The sequence below is a fragment of the Thamnophis sirtalis genome, unplaced genomic scaffold (genome assembly GCF_051295495.1).
Source record: "Thamnophis sirtalis isolate CommonGarterSnake01/CBP01778 unplaced genomic scaffold, rThaSir2_p1.2 scaffold_4, whole genome shotgun sequence".
Lineage (NCBI taxonomy): Eukaryota > Metazoa > Chordata > Lepidosauria > Squamata > Natricidae > Thamnophis > Thamnophis sirtalis.
The window spans coordinates 36,545,225-36,567,702 of record NW_028261384.1 but is presented as its reverse complement, the minus strand read 5'-3'; the positions used below and the strand labels follow the sequence as shown (position 1 = coordinate 36,567,702).

Genomic DNA, 22,478 nt, shown 5'->3' with positions numbered 1-22,478 from the left:
GAATGCACTGTGCCACCCCTGACCTTGGGATCTCCTCTACGCCTTCCCTCTGACTCCATTGCTGGCCAGAGTTATTCGCCGAATAATCTATACCAGGGCGGAGATCATTCTCATCGTGCCATGCTGGCCATGGTGCCCATGGTTTGCAGATCTCAAAGCCTTGTCTGTGCAGAGTCCGTGGAAGGTACCCCCATACAGGATTTCCCTATGGCAGGGGTTGCTAGAACACCCAGATCTGCAGTGGCTGCAGCTAACCGCCTGGTGGTTGAGCAGAGGGCTGTAATGCAGGACAAGTTGTTCACCAGGGTCGTGGATACCATTTAGGCCTCTAGAAGGCCTTCCACGGTACATATTTATAATGCGACCTGGGGAATTTTCTGCACATGGTGTTACTCCAAAGACATCCCTCCTACCCAGACTTCTGTTCCCCAAACCTTGGATTTCCTCCAGGATGGGTTGGAAAAGAGTTATCCCCAAATAAACGACGGGTAGCTGCCCTCGCCTTGGTTCTGACCTGGTGGGGGAGGGTCATCCCCTCTCTCATCATCCCACAGTAAAAAGGTTTCTGAAGGGGGCAGCAAACCTCAAACTCCCACTGGTTCATAGGTATCCCATGTGGGACTTGTCAAAGTCTCCTTAGCCCTTACCAAACCTCCTTTTGAGCCCATTCGCACCATCTCGATGCAGCTCCTCACGATGAAGGTGGCCTTCTTGGTGGCCATCATCTCCGCCAGGAGAATTTCGGAGTTGAGGGCCCTGTCAGGGAAGGATTATGCACTTTCCACAAGGACAGGGTGGTGCTTAGGTTGGAGCCATCATTTACACCTAAGGTTGGGACCTGGTTTCACAGGGCGCAGGAGATGATCCTGCCAAATTTTTGTCCGGATCCTGCATGGCCATTGGAACGCCAATGGCATAAGCTTGATGTGAGGTGGGCTCTGAGGGTTTATATATCCAGGATGTTGGATTTCCGGCATTCAAAATCACTCTTTATTGCATTCCAAGAACCATCATTGGGGCATAAGGCATCTACTCCCACAATAGGTAGATGGATCAGAGCCTGCATTGCAAGAGCATATCAGTTTTCTCAGTAGCTGGTTCCACGGGAGTCATGGCTCACTCTACAAGGAGCGCGGCGACTTCGGCCACATGGGCTATGCAGGCGCCCATAGAGGAAATTTGTAGGGCCGCCACATGGTCCTCACCTTTGCCCTTCATTTGCAACTACAAATTGGACAAATTTGCATCCTCGGACGCAGCCTTTGGCCGTAGGGTCTTACAATCAGTGCTTTCAGACAAGTAATGTGGACCAGTCAGGGGCCCTCCCATATGCGCAATCCGGCTTGAGTATGTCCCATACATGGATGCTATCCCCACCTTATTGAGAAAGAGCATTGGTACTTACCTGATATGTCTCTTCTAATAAGATGGGGATAGCATCCAGCCCCACCCTAATAAGCGACTGGTCCTCCTTTGAATCTCATAAATGATGGTTCTTTGTTTGACAACTCCTCAGCTTTAACGGGAGGTACTTATTGGTTTTTGGAACATTAAAAGTTATTTCTATGGTTTGGATAACACTTTGAATCTGTGTGTGTCTTATTCTTCGCCAAAAGCTGGGTGCAGATACCCATAGGGCAGGTTATATAGGGATATTAATTAATTATTAATGAGACTCAGTCCAATCAGAGAATCGACAGTGTTAACCCATACATGGATGCTATCTCCACCTTATTAGAAGAGGTGTATCAGGTAAGTACCAACGCTCTATTTGAAGCCTTCCAAGTTTGCAAAGGTAAATAGAACAGTGAGGGGGAAGGGGAATCCACTATGCCATGCAATTTAGATTAGCTCGAAAGCAGGAAATCCGACGATTCTAGCAATATAAATCGCGCTTCACAGCTTATCATTGGAAATACCGGTTTGTCCACACAGGTAGCATTTTTTTTTTACATTTCGGTGAACCGGTAGCATTTCACTCCTGGCTCTAATTTTATTATTGCTATATGATGTAGTGCTTAGTTTATTGTATTTATTGATTTATTGTAATGTGTTCTTATTTTTGATACTGTACTATGCAATATCAATGGATCCTCTGAAATCTAGCAAAATGAAAATATAGTAAATAAAAATAAGCATCTCTTTATATAAGTATAGATACATATTGATAGAAATATTTATACATACCGGGTGCTATATGCATGAAATAATGTTTCACATGTAGTTCAGAAAATCCAAACTGATAGATGAACCTAGTCACTAATATAATTAATACATTGGCATGCTGATATTATTGACTTGCTCATATTGTTTTTTTTAAATACCAATCTAATAGTTCTAAAAAACTTATAAGAGTTTTCTTCTTAATTATATAATTTATATAGAAACTAGATTGAAAAGTTAAAGTATCTTCATAGCCACCAATTGAAATTGCAACACCACAACTGTTGGAATGTAAAACGGCATTTTAATATCATGATGAACCAGGAGAAGTGGGCTAATCTGAGTCCTTCGGAGTTTTCTCAGCTTCAAAAATATGCAGAATGTAAGTACTTTTATATTTCCATAATGTCATAATGAATTATAAACTTATCAAACTATAACTTATAAACTTACAAAAAGTAATAGAAAAAAATCCAGTTATATTTAATTTAAATATATGTGGTATATTGTCTTTTCAAAACAGAAAAATCAAGGCATTTTAAAAGATGAAGTAATTATCTATAATGCATAATCAAATTAGTAAATAATTATATTATTGATAATTATTTCATTTTTAAATGCCTTGACTTTTCTGTTTTGAAAAGAGCCTGCAGAACAGAGATTTTAAAATTAAGGTATTTTACAAAGATTGAATATTTTTCATGGTATGTGTTCTTCTAAAGTGTGGAAACTGGATTGTGCACTAAATTATATATTTTACACCATTATTGTTATCTACTCTACTTAAAAGTAGGTAACCCTTCTCCAAGAATTTTTTCTTCAACCATAGATAAAGCTGAAAACCTGGGGGACCTTCTTTGATTGTTAGATAGCCCTATTTCTGCAAAATACCCTCTTAATAAACCTTGATGTAGTAGAACATGTGCAGTGGTCTGCATAATATTGATAATGGTATAATTATACTGATGTCAAAATCATCATGACATAGTTATGCATTTAACAAATATTGAATTGAAGTGAATACTTTGTCTGGCCCGGTGTGGTTAAATACACAAGGAATTTGTTTCAAATGCAGGGGAAGTAAAGAAGATGATAAAGATAAATAATAATACTATAACAATAAAAAATTTCATTGTATGATACATAAATTTGTTTTTTTTTCTAATTTAATAATTCATTTGCAGCTTCTCAAACCTTACAGTATATATAATCTTCACCCATATGTCTAAAATTACAATATGCAAATTTGAACAATTGAAAGTTATAACTATTGTTATAAAAATGGTATACTTTTCTGCCAGTATGATGTTTTATAGACAAATACCATGTTTTCCCCAAAATAAGCAGAGTCTTATTTTCTTTTGACCCTTGAAATAAGCACTTGGCATTATTTTTGGGGAGGTTTTATTATTTTTGAGGTGCTTGGGGCAGTGAGCATAGTTACCTCATGGCTGCTGCTATGCTGTAATATTTTTTTTTTGAAAGGGCTTATTTTCAGGGGAGGGCTTATTTTAGCACATGCGCTCAAAAGTCCAATTGGGCTTATTATCCGGGGAGATGGTTTTTTTTTTTTTAGATGGTTTTATTAGCATTTGTAGGCCGCCCTTTTCCCTGAGGGGACTCAGGGCGGCTCACAGAAACCAGGGGGGGGGGGGAATACAACATTAAGATAACAACATATAATAAAATGGTAAACAACATACATTCATCATTCGGGCGGGGTAGCAGTCCTTATCCCCAGGCCTGACGGGCGAGCCAGTTCTTCAAGGCTATGCGGAAGGCTGGGACGGTCTTATTTTCGGTGAAACAGGGTACAATATTTTTGTTATTGGCATAATACTCTATGACTGACACATGCAATTGCTTTCTCATCCTGTTGTTATACTGCAGGGATCTCCAAACCCCGATTCCCAACCCTCCAGGCTGGGTACTGGTCCATATCCTGTTAGGAACCAGGCAATGCAAGTGGTGGCCAAGTTAGCGAAGCTTCATCTGCACATGTGCAGTGCCTAGGTTGTGAGGGAACCTAGACCCTACACATGTTAATGGAAAAATTGTCTTCCATGGTTGATGGAAAGATTGTCTTCCATGAAACCGGTCCCTGGTACCAGAAATGTTGAGGACTGCTATTATATTGCATGGTGGAAAATCTTGGGTACATTAATCCAAACATATTTCCATGGAGGTTTATGTGTGCTTTCGTATATGCTGTTTTACTTAGAATTGGCAGATTTTATCAGGGATGCTGGCAAGAATTTTGAAGAACTGGTCCTGGTATTTTGTAATATTTACTAATCATTTTGTAGAGTTGCTCCAAATTCACTTTAATGAAATAAAAACAATTTCTTACTCAAAAGTCATGTTTTATATTTGTGAATGTTTCCCTGATAAAAGTAATATGAATATATTCATACTCTACTTCTACTTTAATTAAAATAATACACTTTAAATTAGCATTATGATTGTATAGGAAGAGTTTATTAGAAAAGGTGAAATGCCCCATTGCCAAGGCAAGTGTGTTTTTAAAAAGTACTTTCACAATTTCCATCCAGATTCAGTCATACAGGTGGATCAGAATGCTTTGTTTGTGTGTACATTTAAAATATGGGTTTCTTTTTGTAAATCCCAGATACATAATTTCATTATAAGAATATTCATCTTAATTGCTTATGTAGAATTCAACAACATTTTAGATATTAAAAAATTCTAAGATTTAATTTCATGCTCTTTCAAAATCTAACTAGTTGAGAAAAAATAAAAAAATTAACAGAGTTTTGGAACAGAGTGTTTTACATGTTGTTAACATTTATTAATTAATCAAATTGCAATTACAATTAAAATTTTCAATATTCTAACAGCATAGTGAATAAAATTAATGAGGTTTATGTTCTGAAAGGCGTAATTACAATTGGAATGAATGTTCTGGTGAAAATATTATATTAAATTATTAGTCATGAAGCTAAAAAAATAAATGCTATTTCTTTAGGAAACAAGCTTGTTTCAAAAAGTAAAGACTTCCAACACTATTTTTACAGATTCAACAAAGAAAATTAAGGATGTTTTAGAAGAATTCCATGGCAATGGTGTGCTAGCAAAATATAATCCTGATGGGGTAATTTTTCTTTTTTTATCTAATTTGTTGCATTATTCTTGTTGCTAGAAATTCACTCCATTATTTTTGTGCTCTCTACAATCATTATATACAGTATATAACTAGCACATATTAATAGTTCATTCCAGATTGTTTTAACACTCATATATTAAAATCAAACATCTGTGCAGTGCTCCAGAAGTTACTAGAGTGTTCATTTTTATTCAAATGATTTCACTTTAAGCAAATAGAAATTATCAACACAACATTTTATTTCAGCTGACTGCTCATGTTATATTAATACCCCAATTCTTAGAGTGGCAATACGTAAGTGGCAATCTGTAGATAAAATGCCCTACTTGATAAGTTTATTAATTCTTGGTTTTATGCTGCAATTAAATGTTATTGTTAAAATATTGAGAATATTATTGACATATATGGGAGATGACTTTCGCTACCCATCATACCAGACCAGATAGGATGAACATACTCCTTGTTACTTTTTCTAAGCTTTATCATCTAATAGAAACTAGGAAGTGTGCCTTTTATTTTAATTAAATAAAAGTCCCTGCACTATGAAACAGTCTGCTCCCTAAAGTTTAGCAGGCTTCTATCCTCTCTCTTAGCCTTCCATTAAGCTTAGAAGACCTGGCTTTTTCTCCCCCTCCCCCCTCCTCCAAAGTGTTGGAATAAGATTGGATAATTATGCGCTGGACAATTGACTTGGTGCCAGGCTTTTGTTGTTTTTAATTCTTCAATCTGCTTGATTTTGTAATGTTATAATTTTATATGTTGTTAAAACTTTTGATTGGAAGCCACCCAGAGTTAGTTGGAAGATGGGTGGCTATATAAATGTTTAAAATAAAATAAAAATAATAAACAAAATAAAATATCTTTGATGCACTGCCATTCTATGGAAGAAAATTTAACTGCTTAATAGAATTTTATCTAAGACTAATCAAATCTGAGTCAAATAAAGATTTATATGGTATCTAAATTGAGTATCTAAATTGATATTGTTGGTTACTACAACTATTTGCTAAAACCATTCTTTTGTAATTTTATTTATACATGATTTCTTTCTAATCTGGTTAGTAATGAAATCAAAATTCCAGCAAAAACAGCTGTTTTTAAGAATAAGTCTGAAGAAATTTTCTCATTGTATAATTTAATCAAAAATATTTCCTTTCTTTTCCTGCACTACAGAAGCAAGATATTCTTAATCAAGTAAGCATATCCAGTGTATGTGTTAGCTGATATAGTTGATCAATGCTATTAATTTATGTAGATTTACTTTATATGTTCTTTTTTATATTTAGATATTTATTGGTTAATGCCGTATTTCCCCCAAAATAAGACAGGTCTTATTTTCTTTTGACTCCATAAATATGGCCTTGGCCTTATTATCGGGGACGGGGGTCTTATTATTTTGGGGATGCAGGAGGTAGCAAGTGTGGGACTGTATGTCCTGCTGCCTCAGTCACCTCCCCTCCCTGTTCTTTTTGCTGACCAAGCGGTTGGCCAAGCAGCTGGCCAAGCAGCTGGCCGGTGATGCCCTGACTTGTCCTGCCACTGCCCTGCATCAGGTTGGGCTTTCTTCATGAGGGGGACAGTCTGGGGAGTGAGAGATTTAGAAAGCCTGGGCTGGTGTGGGGCAGTTCTCCAGTGAAACGTCTGATTCATCCCCACCTCTCTGCCCCAGCTTGGAAGCTGTTTTGTCCAGGGAAGCACCTTGTAAAAAAAAAACCTTGTGACTTCAATTTTCCTGGACAAAACATCGAGGAATGCAACAGAAATGCAAGACTCAGATAGGACAAACGTCTCGTGGCCCAACACCTCCCACACCACCCCAATGCTAAAAGAATCTTGCTGCTTCCCTTCCCTACCATCTCTTTAGTGAGAGGGGTAGCAGGTGGGGTGGGGGAGAAGTTAGAGGCATGGAGTAGGACATGGCTCCTCTTGCTGTCTCTTCTCCCCCCTTGCCGGGCATGGCAGCCTTCCTCTGCAGCTTCCAAACCAGGATAGACAGGCGGCGAAGGGTGAAATGCTCACCCATGGGAATGAATCAGATGCTTCACTGGGGAAACTGCCTCGTGCCAGCCCAGGCTTCCTAAATCTCTCGCTCCCCAGATCATCCACCTGCAACCCGATGCAAACATTGCCTCCAGTGTTTGCACCTTACCACCTCCTCATCCTGGTGAAACTACTCTTTGAAAAGATGATCTGCAGGTGGGGAGAGAGATTTCCTGCACATTGGCAGCAATGTCTCCTCACAGGGTTTCTCCCGATGTCCCAGGTGTGAAGCAATATGCCGTAAAGGAAGGCATGGAAATCCATTCAACTGGGATGTCAGAAGAAGCCCTGTGAGATGCCGATGTGCAGGAAATCATGCCCCCCTTCAGATAGTCTTGTGGGCTGGCCAGAGAGGGAGCATCTTCAATGAAGTTCACTTTGTCTCTGTAGGCGGCAGCATCGGCAGTGTCTCCTCACAGGGTTCCTTCGTCCTTCTCTCTGGTCTGATTCTCAAATATTTTCAAACAAAACACTGCCAAGAGAGGGAAGTATCTCTTCCCCCTCCTTCGCCAATCTTAGCGTGTAGGCATGACATTTCACAAAGCTCCTTAATCTGCAGCTGCTGGCTCCCTCATTTTATGTTTTTTATACATATACTGACATACCCACTCTACCTAGAAATGCTGTTTTCTCCTCCCAAGATTTCATTTCCAAGGAAAGAAGACCAGTAGGGTGGCACTGGACTTTCTTGCCACCCTGGCACCTCTCAGCCTCAACTTTGCTCCTGAAACCCTGTGGGTCACTTCTCTGCTTGAGCTCAGCCAAAGGGGCTGAGGGCAAGGGGCAAGTTGAATCTGATACTTCCCCTTTGCCTTCTCTCCCCAAAAATGGTCCTCAGGCGCAGCCACTTCTGTAATAGGAGACTTGAGCCTGCCTTCCAAAGGTACTATAGCAGCAGCTATCCACAAGTTTTTACCCTTATTTTGTCCTGATCCATGACACTCACTGGGCCACATGCGTAGGGGCGAATTATAACGATTAAAAAAAATTGTGGATAGCTGCTGCTACAGTACCCTTCAGAAGGCATATGTGCATCATTTGGCCTCCTGCTGCTTTTATTGCTGCAATTGATGGCAAAAAGGCCATGGCCTGAGCAGCACCCACAAATCAGCTGTTTTGTGAATGGCAGTCAGAGCAGCTCAGCTGATCTGATTAAAAAACTGATAAACGCTGAGGTGACCGGGGAAGGGAAGGTCTTCCTCATGTGCTGGCCATGCCACCCTTTACCTACGGCTTATTTTTTGGGGGACAGCCTATATTTACACCCACCCCACAAATCAGGACATGTCGTATTTTCAGGGAAACATGGTAACAATACAATATTTCCTCTTTCTTCTTGTTGCATGACATCTGTAGGTATAATGAAAGTTGACAGTAAAGATGAAGAAAAATAAATTTGATACTTACTGCAGTTTTTTATTACAAAATACATAGTATGAAGGAAGCATGTGATTCATATTCAAAAATGGCCTGGAAACAACATTCTTTGTACTGTGATTTGGTTGTGCCTGTGGGATTGATAAATATTCTCTGTACCTCTGTATGTTGATAAATCGAGAAATCCCTGCCATGCTTAGGTATATGGCTGAAAACATCTCTGAAAAATGAAGAAGACCTAATCTTACATTCAGTCAACATTAATAATTGGAACGGCATAAAAAGTATTAAATAGAAAGCAAAAAGAAAATAAATGGTGTATAGTGGAGATGATCAGCAGCCTAAAGAAGCAATAATGACATGTAATGTAAGAAATAAGTCAAATTCTGAAACTATATGGGGAAGAAAGTGAAGCAAATTCAGTCTGAGAGAAACATATATAAATCTTAAAAAGCAAACCAACCAGAATGGGGGAAACCGACAGAAAGAAAGGATAATACATCTTACAGCTTTTGGGGGGTATTCACAATTTATTTAATTTATAGCCCATTCTTTATTATTTATATAAATATTTATATAAACAACTCAATGAATAATGTATTTTTTTCTCCTAATTTCCCCACAAGAATAATCCCGTCACATGAGTTGGAATGAGAGACAGTAATTGTCCCAAAGTCACTCAGCTGGTTTTAAATGGCTAAGACAATCTTCAAATGTCTTGCCTGGTGCCTTAACCACCAGATGAAACTGGTTTTACATTTTACAGTGACTTAATCCCAGATTACAAAATAAAAAGTAAACTGCTTTTCCAAGGCGTGACCCGTCAAAAGCGCGGACGGCAAAAGCGCGATCGACAAAATCGCGCCTTTGACGTCATCACAGCGCGACGAAAAAGATCGAAAAATTCAAATAAAAATTAATAAAAATTAAATTAAAGCAAGCCGATTCGCATAAAGGTAAGGGTTAGGGTTAGGGTTAGGGTTAGGTTAAGGGTTAGGGTTAGCTTTAGAGCGTTAGCGTTAGCGTTAGGGTTAGGATAAGGGTTAGCGTTACGTTTTTCGTTACTTTAACGGTTAGGTTTTGGATTAGGTTTAGGGTTAGGTTAAGAGTTAGGTTTAGGGTTAGGTTTAGGGTTAGGTTTGGGGGGCTTAGGGTAAGGTTTTCGCTTTATTTTTACAATTTTTCGATCTTTTTCGTCGCGCTGTGATGACGTCACAGCGCGCTTTTGTCGAGCGCGATTTTGTCCTACGCGCTTTTGTGGTGGAACCTTTCCAAGGACCTTCCCTTTTTGCTTTATTTTAAGAGTTAGAATAAGAAGGAAGATGATTAATTCCTTTTGTCTTCAAGAGTTCCTTGGGCTAAACTAAACTACACATTTGTGAAAAAAAGTTGTAATTTTAATGTATAAATTATGCACGGATCTCCAATAACTTAAGAACTTGTCATCTAAAAGAAATAGAAGTAAAATGAAAACTTATATATCTCTTGGGCAGAAAGATTTATTTATTTGTATTTTGCCTTTTATTTTTTACAAATAACTGACTGGCCCAAAACCAGCCAATTAGCTTTCATAGCTAAGGCAGAATTTGAATTCATAGTTTTCTGCTTACTAGCCAGGTACTTTAACTACTAGATCAAACTGGCTGTCAAGATATTTAGGAAAACCAAATTAAAATACAGCTACATGCGATATCAAAATATGTTATACTCAGGTGCGTTTTATAAGTAAGAATTTTTATGTTTGTTTTAGCTCATATATGCTTTAACTTTGCTTGTCTCCATATTATTGTTTTTTTTAAATATCAGTTTTATTAAAATTTATACGTATAAAGATAAATGGCTAGTTACCACAAACTACATCATATATATTTTAACCCTACTCAAATAAATTCACTTTATGGTTCTTCTATTCACTTTTAAACAGATTGATCTTTAATCATGCTCATAAGATGATTTCTTATCATTTTGATTTTGTCTCATTTTAGAATCCTTTTTTATCCAAAATAAGAAAGCTTTCCAAACTATTATTCTAATTATTATTTGAATGTTGATTTTAACTATTAAGATATCAATTGATTTAATTTATAAATCCATTGTGTCATAATTTTCCCTGAATTTTAAAATTCATTTCTGGTTTCACTGTATCATTTTCCATGTCATTTTTATAATCTGGCATTTTTTTACAAGTCCACATTCAAATCTCAGGCTCAGTTTTATCGTGTAAAATCTTGTGCTATTCTATATCCTCTGTTATAATATCAGATGATCTTGTAAGTAATTTCTAAGTAGTTTATTCCCATGATGAATGAATTAATTTCTTCCATGGTCAAATATTATTGCTCCATTTTATTAATACTCGCTTCTCCTTAATTATATTTATTTTTCTCTGGTTCCCTCTAGTCAAGGTTCAAAGTTATCTCATATCATTCTTTTTCAATCCATGAAACTCCCATGGGAATATTTTATCTAGTTAATTCTAAAGTCTTCATATATTCTTTTATGAAAATTTAAACATTCACAGTAATATATTTATTGAAGCCCCTTCCAAAATCTACATTCTACTCTCCCTTCTTCTGTTTTCCTAAAATTAAAGGTTTTCTTTTTAATCCTTTGACTTACTTGGTTTCTTTCATCCAGGGTACCAGTTTGTTCCAATATAATAAAAATTATTCTTAATTTCTACTAAATCAGTAATGAGCAACTTATTAATTAGTAAACAAAGAAGTGAGTGAATTCAATGTCTCCTTGAAAGTGTTTAATGGTGGCCGAGGCAAGATGTTTTGTCCTTACTTTCAGAAACAACTATGGCAACTATTATATATATTTGAAGGGGGATGGGTGGGATTTGAAATCCTGAATTATCTAAAATATACATTGAGAGTTTCTGTTTACAATATGTTTAACCTGAGTCCCCAGGCATAATTATCTATTTTTGTTTGCAGACAATTGATTTAGAAGGTTTCAAGTTATTTATGAAGACCTTTCTTGAGGCTGACTTACCAGATGAATTTTGTGAACATCTCTTTGTATCTTTTGGGAACAAAGTTCCTCACATCAGTCCATTGGTAAAGACTAAATCACCATTTCTTCCAGGAGGTGAGTTTGATTGCCTTGAATGGACTACCACTTGTTCTGAGACTTAATAGAAAGCCTTTAATGATCCTTAATGTCTTTTCATTCTTTTGTAATGATTTAATTTTTTGTAGTGGGAATGGGATTAAAATAGCACTTTTAGAAAAGGGAAGGAAATTTGGTATAAATTATGAAGTCTAGAGACAAATATCACAGGGATATTTGAGTAGAGAAAAAGTTGGCAAACAGAAAAATTAAAAGTCTCAACTCTATTAATTCTTCCAGATCTCTTCTTTCAAAGTAGTTTTTCAAATGAGAATAGACACATTACACTTTTATTTGTAAGATTTAAGTTGATCTTAGACATCCTTTAATAAACTGTGATTACTGTGGATGTTAAAAGTAGCATTTGAATATAAGCAGAAAACGTTGCTGTAAAATTTATGATAAAAATGAAATAATTTCAATTTCTGTTATAAATGTGCTTATAATTTTAGATAATATAATAGTACTTACCTCCCTAGTAATGAAATGTATGTATGTATGTATGTATGTATGTATGTATGTATGTATGTATGTATGTATTCAAACAAAATAGTGGCTGACGCCTTAGGCCCAATTGTTCCAGTAGGATTTCTTTTCTCTCAGTGATTTACAGAGACACTGAGGCAGATGAAATGAGAGAAAATACATCCAGAGTATCACTGGTACTCAATAAAGGGTAAACTCAACCGAACAAGGATTAGAAATGCTAGTTGTATTGGTTCCTGGATCAATAGGCCCTTCTTACAATCACTCATGTCCAAGTCACTTCCAGACTGGACTTCTGCCATGTATTGTAATGGGGCTGCCCTTGAAGATCCAAGATCCTGAAGTTGCAGTTGGTGTGGACTACAGTGGCACAGGCAGTTATTTGCACTCCTAGAACAGGGCATGTTAAACCTCTGCTCTGTGAACTGCAATTGCTCCCTAGTCAAGTTCAAGGTTTTAACTTTTTAAGTTCTTCATGGCATGAGATCAGGTTACCTCACATCTTCTGATTATATTAGCCAAACCTCATTAAATCTGGCAGAGAAGGCATTCTTTAGGTACCATATGCTAAGGACCTATAGTTGATGGATCCAGGAGACATATTTCTCTTCCATGATGCCCACCTTAAGGAACATCCTTCTCTTGAGAATTATTTATTTATTTAAGGAAATTTATGTATCCACTCAAATCATGCTTTGTGGGCAGCTTTTAAATTAGATTAGCTTCATCCATTTCAATATTTCAAAAGGCTCTCAAGTTCTGTTATTTAATCAACCCTAACCCTTGATATTCTTATTCTCTTTTTTCTATGGTTTGTATTTTTGTTTTTTTATGATATTTATTAATTTGTACTTTTATAAGTTATATAGGTTTTTAAAAATAATTATGGTTTTATCTGAATGTTTTGTGAGTCACTTCTTGTAAAATGGGTCAATAAATTTGATTTAAAAATATAGCCTACTTTATCACCTTGAATTATCTTTTGTGCAAAACGATGTCCATTTTTCAATTGCTACACAGAGAAAAAAGTGTTATATATGGTAACAGAAATATGGGCAGGTAAGATGTTTGAAATATTTTGTTTCTTGTTATATAAATAAACAGTATGAATATTATTTCAGGCTTGCGAATTGCTAAAAGCATAACTACACATCCTCAACATCTTTCCACAATTCATATACCAGAAGTAATCCAGTTGAAAGATATTGTTTGCTATCTTTCCCTTCTTGAAAGAGGGAGACCTGAAGACAAACTAGAATGTATGTATTTCATGTGAAACAATCCCATGTTGTTTGTTTCCAGTCACTTTCAGTTTGTTCATGTATGTATTTAATTGTCATAACTTTGAAAATTAAAATAAGTTTTAGACATTTGAGAAAATATAACTTTATTATTTATTTATTATTTATTTATGTATTTGTCTTGTATGCCGCCCACTCCCAGAGGACTCCGGGCGGCTCACAAAAGACAAGGGAAAGGGGTGAACGAGACAAAGACAACATATTAAAAACAAAACCAACATTCACAATTTCTGTGGAGGTAGATGCTTCTCAGCTCCCCCCAGCCTGCTGGAACAGCCAGGACTTGGTGGCTTTGCGGAAGGCCGGGAGGGTAGTAAGGGTCCGGATCTCAACAGGGAGCTCGTTCCAGAGGGCCGGAGCTGCAACAGAGAAGGCCCTCCCCCGGGGAGTCGCCAGCCGACATTGGCTGGTAGATGGAATCCGGAGGAGACCCAACTTGTGCGATCTAATTGGTCTGAGAGAGGTAATTGGCAGGAGGCGGTCTCTCAGGTACCCAGGTCACTTTAGAATTGTAAGCCACCCAGTATCAGTGGTTTAGTAACCAGGCTAGAGAAATTAGTTAGTTAGTTAGTTAGTTAGTTAATTAATTAATACTATCTATATGTTTAGAAGTCAATTCCACTGAGTTCATTGGATCTGTCTTTTAGATCCATGATGGTGAACCTATGGCACGTGTGAGCCATATCGGTGCACGTGCTGGCAAGCTGATTTTTGGGCCTTCTGGCCCTACCAGAAGTTGGGAAACAATCTGTTTTTGGCCTCCAGTGGGCCTCTGAGGGGGGGGGGTGAGGAAGGCCATTTTCTCCCTCTTCAGGCTCCTAGAAAGGTTCTGGAGCCTGGGGAGAGTTGAAAAATGGACCTTCTGGTCTGACCAGAAGTTGGCAAACAGGCCCTTTTTGGCTTTCGGCGGGCCTTCAGGGGTGGGAAGGCCATTTTTGTCCTCCCCAAGGTCCGAGAAAGGCTCCTAGAAAGCCTGGGAAGAGCGAAAAACAGACCTTCCAATCCATCCGGAAGTCTGCAAATGGGCCATTTCTGGCCTCTGGAGGGCCTCCGGGGTGGCGGGCAAGGCCGTTTTTGCCCTGCCCAGGCTCCTCGAAAGAGTCTGGAGCCCAGGGAGGGTGGAAAACAGGTCCACCATGCCATTGCGTGCCAAAAGCGGAGGGAGCACGGGAGGAGGTTGCATGCGCAGGGGTAGGTTGCATAGAATTATGTGGGCACACGTGTGAACAAACCTTTCCCCCTGTACTCCCTCTGCTTTTGGCACACAATGGCAAAAAGGTTAGCCATCACTGTTGTAGATTATTATGTTGTATCCTTAGTGTTTAGCATTTTTTCAAGGAATAAATTTATTGTATTCAACTTCTATTCAGCTTTGATGGTCAAAAAAACCTTGCATGCCTCTCTTGGTCATCAAGAATGTTTCATAATACAAAATACTTTTCTTAGATTTGTCAGTGACGTATGAGGAACTAACAGTTTTCTCCAATATTTTGAAATGGCTTTGATTTAATAAACATAGGAAAAATGGCCATTGTAATTAATATTTTGTTTTTATTTTAATGTATAGAAATGTTCTGAAACATATATTTTCCTTTTTTCACCAAAAAGTTTAATTTTGAGTAATAATATGTCAGTTATTTTCAAAATGTAGCTGTGCACAGTTATCAATGTCTGATCATGCACAGGTACAATTATGACACCTGGGTTATTAATTATCTAATGCTGTGTTGGTAGAAGGAGTGGCAGAACATGGGGTTTCCTCTAACTTTTCTGCTACTCGTTTTCCTGCATGCTGTTGCAGCTTCATTTTCACATAGTAAAATGGAAACAATCCAAATAAAACCCCTAAAAACCTTGTAAAAATATTATGTTACTGGTATTGCAGAATTTCATATATTATTTAAAAGATAAAAAGTGAATTATACAGGCCAATATTTTTATTATGACAGCAAGCATAAATTCATGAAATGTGTTTAGTATTTGAACTTAATCAAACCACTATTTGTTGATTTATTTATTATTAAAAGTATTATATGGCTCCCCATCTTGTTAAACATTAACCTGGCTACTCCACAACTATAATAAAATCACAAACAAGAAAACCAAGAAAATCAGGCCTGTAATCCATCATATTTATCCATAAAATATTAAGCAGCACAGTGGTCTCATTTATAATAAGTTATGAATGTCTACATTTCTCTTTCCCATTAAATCCATTAAAAGTTTAAATATATAATGCTACAAAAATTCATCCATTTATTGCATTCTGAAGTTGCAATGCATAATACTTCTAGTTTTATTTAGATTCTACATTGAAGTATAGATAAATTACATCACCAAAAAAGCTAGCTTTTGTCAAGGCGATAGTTTTTCCAGTCATAATATATGGTTATGAGTACTGGCCTATAAGAAAGGCTGCATAAAGAAAGACTGATGTCTTTGAACTATGATGTTCAAGAAGATTGTTGTTCTTGCCTTATACAGCAAGAACAAATTGCTCAATACTTGAATTATACCTATACAGCTTAACATTAATAATGAAGCTAAAACTTAATTATTTTGGACACCTAACATAGAAACAAAAATATTTAGTGAAGGCTCCAAAATTTAGAAAAATACAAAGAAATAAAAAAGAAGTCATGATACATTATTGAGTTATTGACAGACCACCATGACAAATATAGTTCATTGGCTCACAAAGAATCAGAACAATGGAATAACAGCAACAAAATATGACCCATTCACTAAGTTCTGAAACCATAACTTTTCTAACACATCTTTGTACATTAAAGCAGCAACATATAACATTTATAACTATGTATGCTAAGATATAGACAGTAGGCTCTATCTGCTGGATATTCAGTTCCATTGCAAGTTGAGAGATCAGATTTCAAACAGTATATTTTCTGAGAATAGTAATCTAGTATCTTTAATACAAATATGTAACATATAAATATTAAGACTGGTTTATGCAAATCAGATTTTTATCATCTATATTTTTTAAAAAAATATATCAATTGGATAACATATGCAAGTAATATGTGAGAAAAAGAATACATACTTTGTTTCTTTTTGTGATCATCCTATTTAGATATTAGAAACTTACACTTTTATGACAATGTGGTGTATTCTATGAGGAAAAATTTGTTAGCTCATTATAATAATCCATTCTCTTCCTTTGAAATACTGGATATTTTACCTACTTAGAATTTGCTATTTAATTACTAATTAAATAATTTCAGTATGTTCCTGAAAACTAAAAAGAAGTTGTATGTACATGTATTTTTCCAACAATCCTGTCTTAGTTAAAATAAAAGATTGAATCTTAAGACTGAATCTACATTACTATAAAGTGGTGATGAATAGAATGATAATATGTGTTACTTTTTCTTGTCAGCATTATTTATCTTAGAATTGATTTCTTATTTAGTAGTTGTTATATTACTTATGTTATAAATATAATTTTAATTCTTTACCACACAATAATTTTAATTTATTATTTCTCTTTAGTTATGTTTCGCTTGTATGACACAGATGGAAATGGCTACCTGGATAATTCGGTAATTTTATTAAATAAAACAGCATATTTTAATATTTATTTATTATTATGCTTTGATTGTTTTTTTATAAATAACTCAATGTGGCAAACTTACCTACTCCTTCCTCCTCTTATTTTTCGCACAACCACAACCCTGCGAGGTGAGGTGGGCTGAGATACTGTCTGACCAAAAGTTATCCAGCCAGTTGGCCATGATTAAAGTTGGACTAGAACTCACAATCTTCCAGCCTGATATCTTAACCACAATACCAGACAATCAATACTAAAATAACAAATCAGGAAGTATACCCTGGAAATACAATAAATAGTTTAGTAAGATGTAGTTTTTGAAATTGCATTGGGGAATAGTTATACTGTTTGCATGCTCTGTTTGCCATTGCCAGAATGGTTATCCACCTGTTCCAGAGACCAGGAACAATGCTGTATTCTTCCCACTCTCAACTAAATGCTACCTCTGTTTCCCAGCTGGGATTCAAAAATAATGTTTGTCTTCCATTTTAAGCTCCTCAGTGCGAACAATTTCAAGTGTTCCATTCTGATTTAGTGAAGACACAGCTGCAGTTATGACTTCCTGCACTAATTTCATTTGGGTGGTCATTGCCCTTGGTTGCTTGTATCTCTGATATTTTTTTCAACCTTTTTTGTTTGTTTGTTTACAGCTTCAAAGCAATTTCAATGTCTGATCTATAGTCATCTTTAACAAAAGTCATAAGTATCTTAGGCTTCTGCACAGAAATGACTTTAGTTCTAACTTAAATTAAGAGTACTTGATGATAACTCTTATTTTAAAGTTTATAACCCATATTGCCATCTACAACAAAAGAATGAGCTAAAATTCAAAAGATATTAAAAGCAAAATAGCATAACAAAACATCAGATAAAAGCAGAAATCAAAATAGTCAGATTAAAGTAAACATCACAGAACTATCATAGAAATAAGCCACAATATAGGATATGCAAAAAGGATTTAAAAATCTAAATATTAGATTGTCTTTGACTAACACCTAAAAATTAACCATGTAAGTGTTAGGGGATTTCTCTGGGGATCTCATAATTTTGTAATTAGAGAGTTCTATTAATTGGTTCCATTAAGTTCGGCAAGATGAAAGAGCAAATTAGTCTGGAATCATGATGTGATGATTAAAAAAAGACAGCGTCCTAATATTAATTACTTTCTAAAATACTTAAGAGTTTTCTTTTTTCTTTTTATACTGATTAGTATAGTATAACATCAATATACGTATTTCATTTAAATAGGCTTCCAAGAATAAATTTATATTCTATCACATATTCCCAGCTGGTGTTTCAAAGAGAACAATATTGTGTATTTATAGTATTTTTCTATTGCCATAAACTGCAATTTCAGAGGGTATATATCGTATTGTATGTGAAACAGCAAGTTTTATGTGCAGCTTCTACTTTTACATCTTTGATTTAATTCATTACAAAAAAATAAATCTTATGAATGAGAAAATAAAAAGAATAAGCATAGCAAAAAATATCAAAATTAAACTTGTTCTCTTTACTTTTGTAATATTTGTAAAGAGATTGAGAGACTGGGTGATGAGATTCTTCCTAGGAATGGTCAAATAACAGAGAGTGTCCTACTCACACATGTGCACATCACAAGTCTGTACTGAGACTTTACCACTACAAATGGTACTCCCTGGGACTACCTATGTAGGAACCAGAGCAAGACCTATTGGGTCCAGTTTTCCAAGTCATGAAAAACACAGAACAAATCCAGCAAAGACAAGTGCATGGTTCAAAATACAAATCCCACAAGCCAAAATTGAATTCAAAGGTCCACAAGGCAAAGTCCAAAGTACAGAAACAAAGGCAAAGTTGGACGGCAAGATATATGTTGGCTGAACAAACACACAATCAGAAACAGAAGAGATATTCTCAGTGTCTCTCTGCTCCACATGCAGGGGTAAATAGCCGCCAGTTGATGCAAAACATTAAGAGGGGCAAGGCTACCTCCTCATGAGTAGACCCATTGACTCTTCATTGCACCTCTTTCCTCTTCATCCCTGCTTATTGGTTACGGTGTCCCTTCTCTACCCTTGGCTTCTGGCTGGCTTGAGTCTCTTGGCTGCAGTCTTCCTTTCCGTGGTAATCCAGTCACTCATCTGATCACTTCTCTGGCCCTTCTTAAGTTCTTGCCCATTCTCTTGGTTCAGAACCCCCCAACATCAGTTACAGATGTTCCTCTCCTTCATGCTCCATTTCAAGTCCCTGAAAGAGGCTCTTCCTTGTTATCTTGTTGGCATTCATGACAGGGAACATAACCCATAACTATGTATGGCTGGACGGAATGTATATTATATTAGTGTAGCTTTACAATAAAGTAGAATTAGCTTATATGGCTGTATTTCCTGTCTGGTTTACCTGATAATGCTGACATTTCTCATAATTTAGATAAATCCTCATTATTATTATTTTAATAAATTAGATGTTGATTAACTTGACTTAGCTACTATTTCTATTCAGCTTGACACTCAAATTGCTCTTGGATGCCATGACCTTCTGAATGTTTACAAATCATAGAATTGTAACATTGAAAGCAATATTTATTTTAGACTAATCTCTATTCAGACAATTTTCAGACTTCCCAAATTATTGTGTATTCTTTGTTTGTAGAAATGGACTTCAGTTTCCATTAGTTCTAAGCATTCGTCTTTCTGACTAGGTTTAAGGGAAATCTTATAACATGATAATATTTGGACTTTGCTATACTCTTAAAGAATCATAATCATCATCATTGTTTTAGCCATAGTCTGTTCACTGCACAATGAAGACTTCTTTCTCATGATTCCAACCAGTACAGGTGTGAGCTTTCTTTTTCCAATTGGGCCCACAATACTTGCTGATGTCATCAATTTATCTTGTTTTAGGTATTTTATGGATACTTTTTATCAAGTGGGATCAGTGGTGGATTCCTACTGGTTCAGATTGGTTCAGCCGAACTGGTAGTGGTTTGGTAGCCGGGGTTGCTGGAACTGGCAGTGACCTAGGCCTGCCAGGCCCCTGAACTGGTTCTCCTACGGCGCCCCTATCTTGACTTTTTGTTCTGCGCATACACAGAACAATTTTCATTGCACAAATTTATTTTTCCCCCATTTTTTAATGTTTTGTGTATGTGCACACCTATTTATGAACAAATGCGCACTGGCACGTGAGTGAGTAAAACGTGTGTGTGTGGTGTGCAAAATTTTTGCATACACTGAACTGTTAGTAATGCCACGAGCAATCCATCCCTATAGGATCCATTCTATGACTGCCTTGGTCTACTTGCCACCAGTTGTTCTTGGTATGTGACCACCTCCTTTCCATTTCAATTCTTTTAATCTCTTGATGATATTGTATACTTTTGTTTGTTCTCTAATCCACATCCAGATCATTCTATCTTATCTTGTTATGCCAAATATCTTTCCATGGCTCTTTGCACAGCTTGTAGCTTATGTATTGATTTTGAGGTTAGAGTTTATGTTTCATTGGCATATGTTAAAATAACACACTGATCAAAAACTTTTTTCTTCAGGCATAGTGGGAAGTTGTTCTTGAAAATTACTCTTATCTTGTCAAATAACTGTCAACCAAACATGCAGTTGAATTTCCTCTATTGTATCACCTTCTACTAAGATCCATTGGCCAAGGTATACGTAGTGGTAGTACTCTTAAAGTACTCTTTAAAAATGGTTAGTATGATTCATCAATTAAGTTTTCTTGAGAAGGCACAAGTAGCAGTTTTCAAATGCAACTTACTGGTAAAAGCTGTTGGAAATGTGAGTTAAAGCCAAACTTCTTTAGCTTACCTTGCTTTTTTTAAAAAAAAAATATTTTTAACATTATAAAAATATTTGCTTAATTTTAGTGTGTTCTAAAGGCTCACATTAGAACTTGACAATGATATATCTAAATTTAGCTATTTCTAAATATTCCTAACCCAAAATGTTATTTAAAGTATGAAGTCCTCTTTTAGTTTATATTATCATTCAGTAGAATTCCAGAAAAAGAAAATGACTTTTAATTAACAAGATTCTTTGTGTTTTACTTTTGTGTCCAGGAACTTGAAAACATCATTACTCAAATGATGCATGTTGCAGAATATCTTGAATGGGATGTCACTGAACTCAGTCCAGTAAGCATCACGGCAGGTCATTTATTTAGTTAGCAATGGAAATATTAAAGAACTGTTCTATATAATTTGATTAATATTATGTTTGTAGAAGCTTTGTTTGGTTTCTTCAATGTTGAAATGGACTACAAAAAACTGGAAAAATATGTTTGCTCATCATATTTGAGCCTCAATATTAAAGACAAATAAATATGAGCAATCAAAGAAGTGTCACTAATATAAAGACAATATGGAAAATATAGTATTGTTTAGATCAATCAATAACAGAATTTCTTTTCTTAAAATAAAATGGATTATATCAATAAGGAGAACTAAAGCATTTTAGCAGAACAAGCATTCAAGAAATTTCTAGTGGAAAGTTTGCGGATCAGTTGCTGAATGTAGTAAACAGGATTTTTTGTATTTTTTTTTGTATTTGTTTATTACTTATAGGCCGCCCTTTTCCCTGAGGGGACTCAGGGCGGCTCACAATTTATGGGGAGGGGAATACAAGACGAGACATAAGACAGTACATAAGTAAAAGTAGAACACAACATTCATTCATCATTCGGGTGGGGACGGATTAGAATCTTTATCCCCAGGCCTGACGGGATAGCCAGGTCTTGAGGGCTGTGCGGAAGGTCTGGACGGTGGTGAGGGTGCGAATCTCCACGGGGAGATCGTTCCAAAGGGTCGGAGCTACTACTGAAAAGGCTCTCCTCCGCGTAGTTGCCAGTCGACACTGACTGGCGGATGGAACTCGGAGGAGGCCTAATCTGTGCGATCTAATAGGTCGTAGGGAGGTAATTGGCAGGAGGCGGTCTCTCAAGTACTCAGATCCACTACCATGGAGGGCTTTATGGGTGGTAAGTAGCACCTTGAAGTGCACTCAGAGGTCAACAGGTAGCCAGTGCAGCTCGCGGAGGATAGGTGTTATGTGGGCGAACCGCGGTGCGCCCACAATCACTCGTGCGGCCGCATTCTGGACTAGCTGAAGCCGCCGGATGCTCTTCAAGGGCAGCCCCATGTAGAGCACGTTGCAGTATTCCAGCCTAGAGGTCACAAGGGCCCGAGTGACCGTTGTGAGAGCCTCCCGGTTCAGGTAGGGTCGCAACTGGCGCACCAGGCGAACCTGGGCAAATGCCCCCCTGGTCACAGCCGACAGGTGGTGGTCAAAGGTCAGCTGTGGGT

The 22,478-nt window shown here is 36.7% G+C and overlaps 1 protein-coding gene across 3 annotated transcripts in view; it reads left to right on the top strand.

Annotated features, from left to right (window-relative positions):
* The window catches only part of DGKB (diacylglycerol kinase beta), a 354,420-nt gene that overhangs the window by 70,539 nt on the left and 261,403 nt on the right, over positions 1 to 22,478 (top strand). For all 3 annotated transcript variants that reach the window (XM_087712751.1, XM_087712753.1, XM_087712752.1), the window contains 7 exons: positions 2,385 to 2,545; positions 5,199 to 5,275; positions 6,461 to 6,481; positions 11,647 to 11,800; positions 13,429 to 13,566; positions 17,119 to 17,168; positions 21,237 to 21,311. In XM_087712751.1, coding sequence (XP_087568877.1) covers positions 2,476 to 2,545; positions 5,199 to 5,275; positions 6,461 to 6,481; positions 11,647 to 11,800; positions 13,429 to 13,566; positions 17,119 to 17,168; positions 21,237 to 21,311 — 585 coding nt within the window. In that variant the 5' untranslated portion in view covers positions 2,385 to 2,475. The remainder of the gene's footprint in view (positions 1 to 2,384; positions 2,546 to 5,198; positions 5,276 to 6,460; positions 6,482 to 11,646; positions 11,801 to 13,428; positions 13,567 to 17,118; positions 17,169 to 21,236; positions 21,312 to 22,478) is intronic.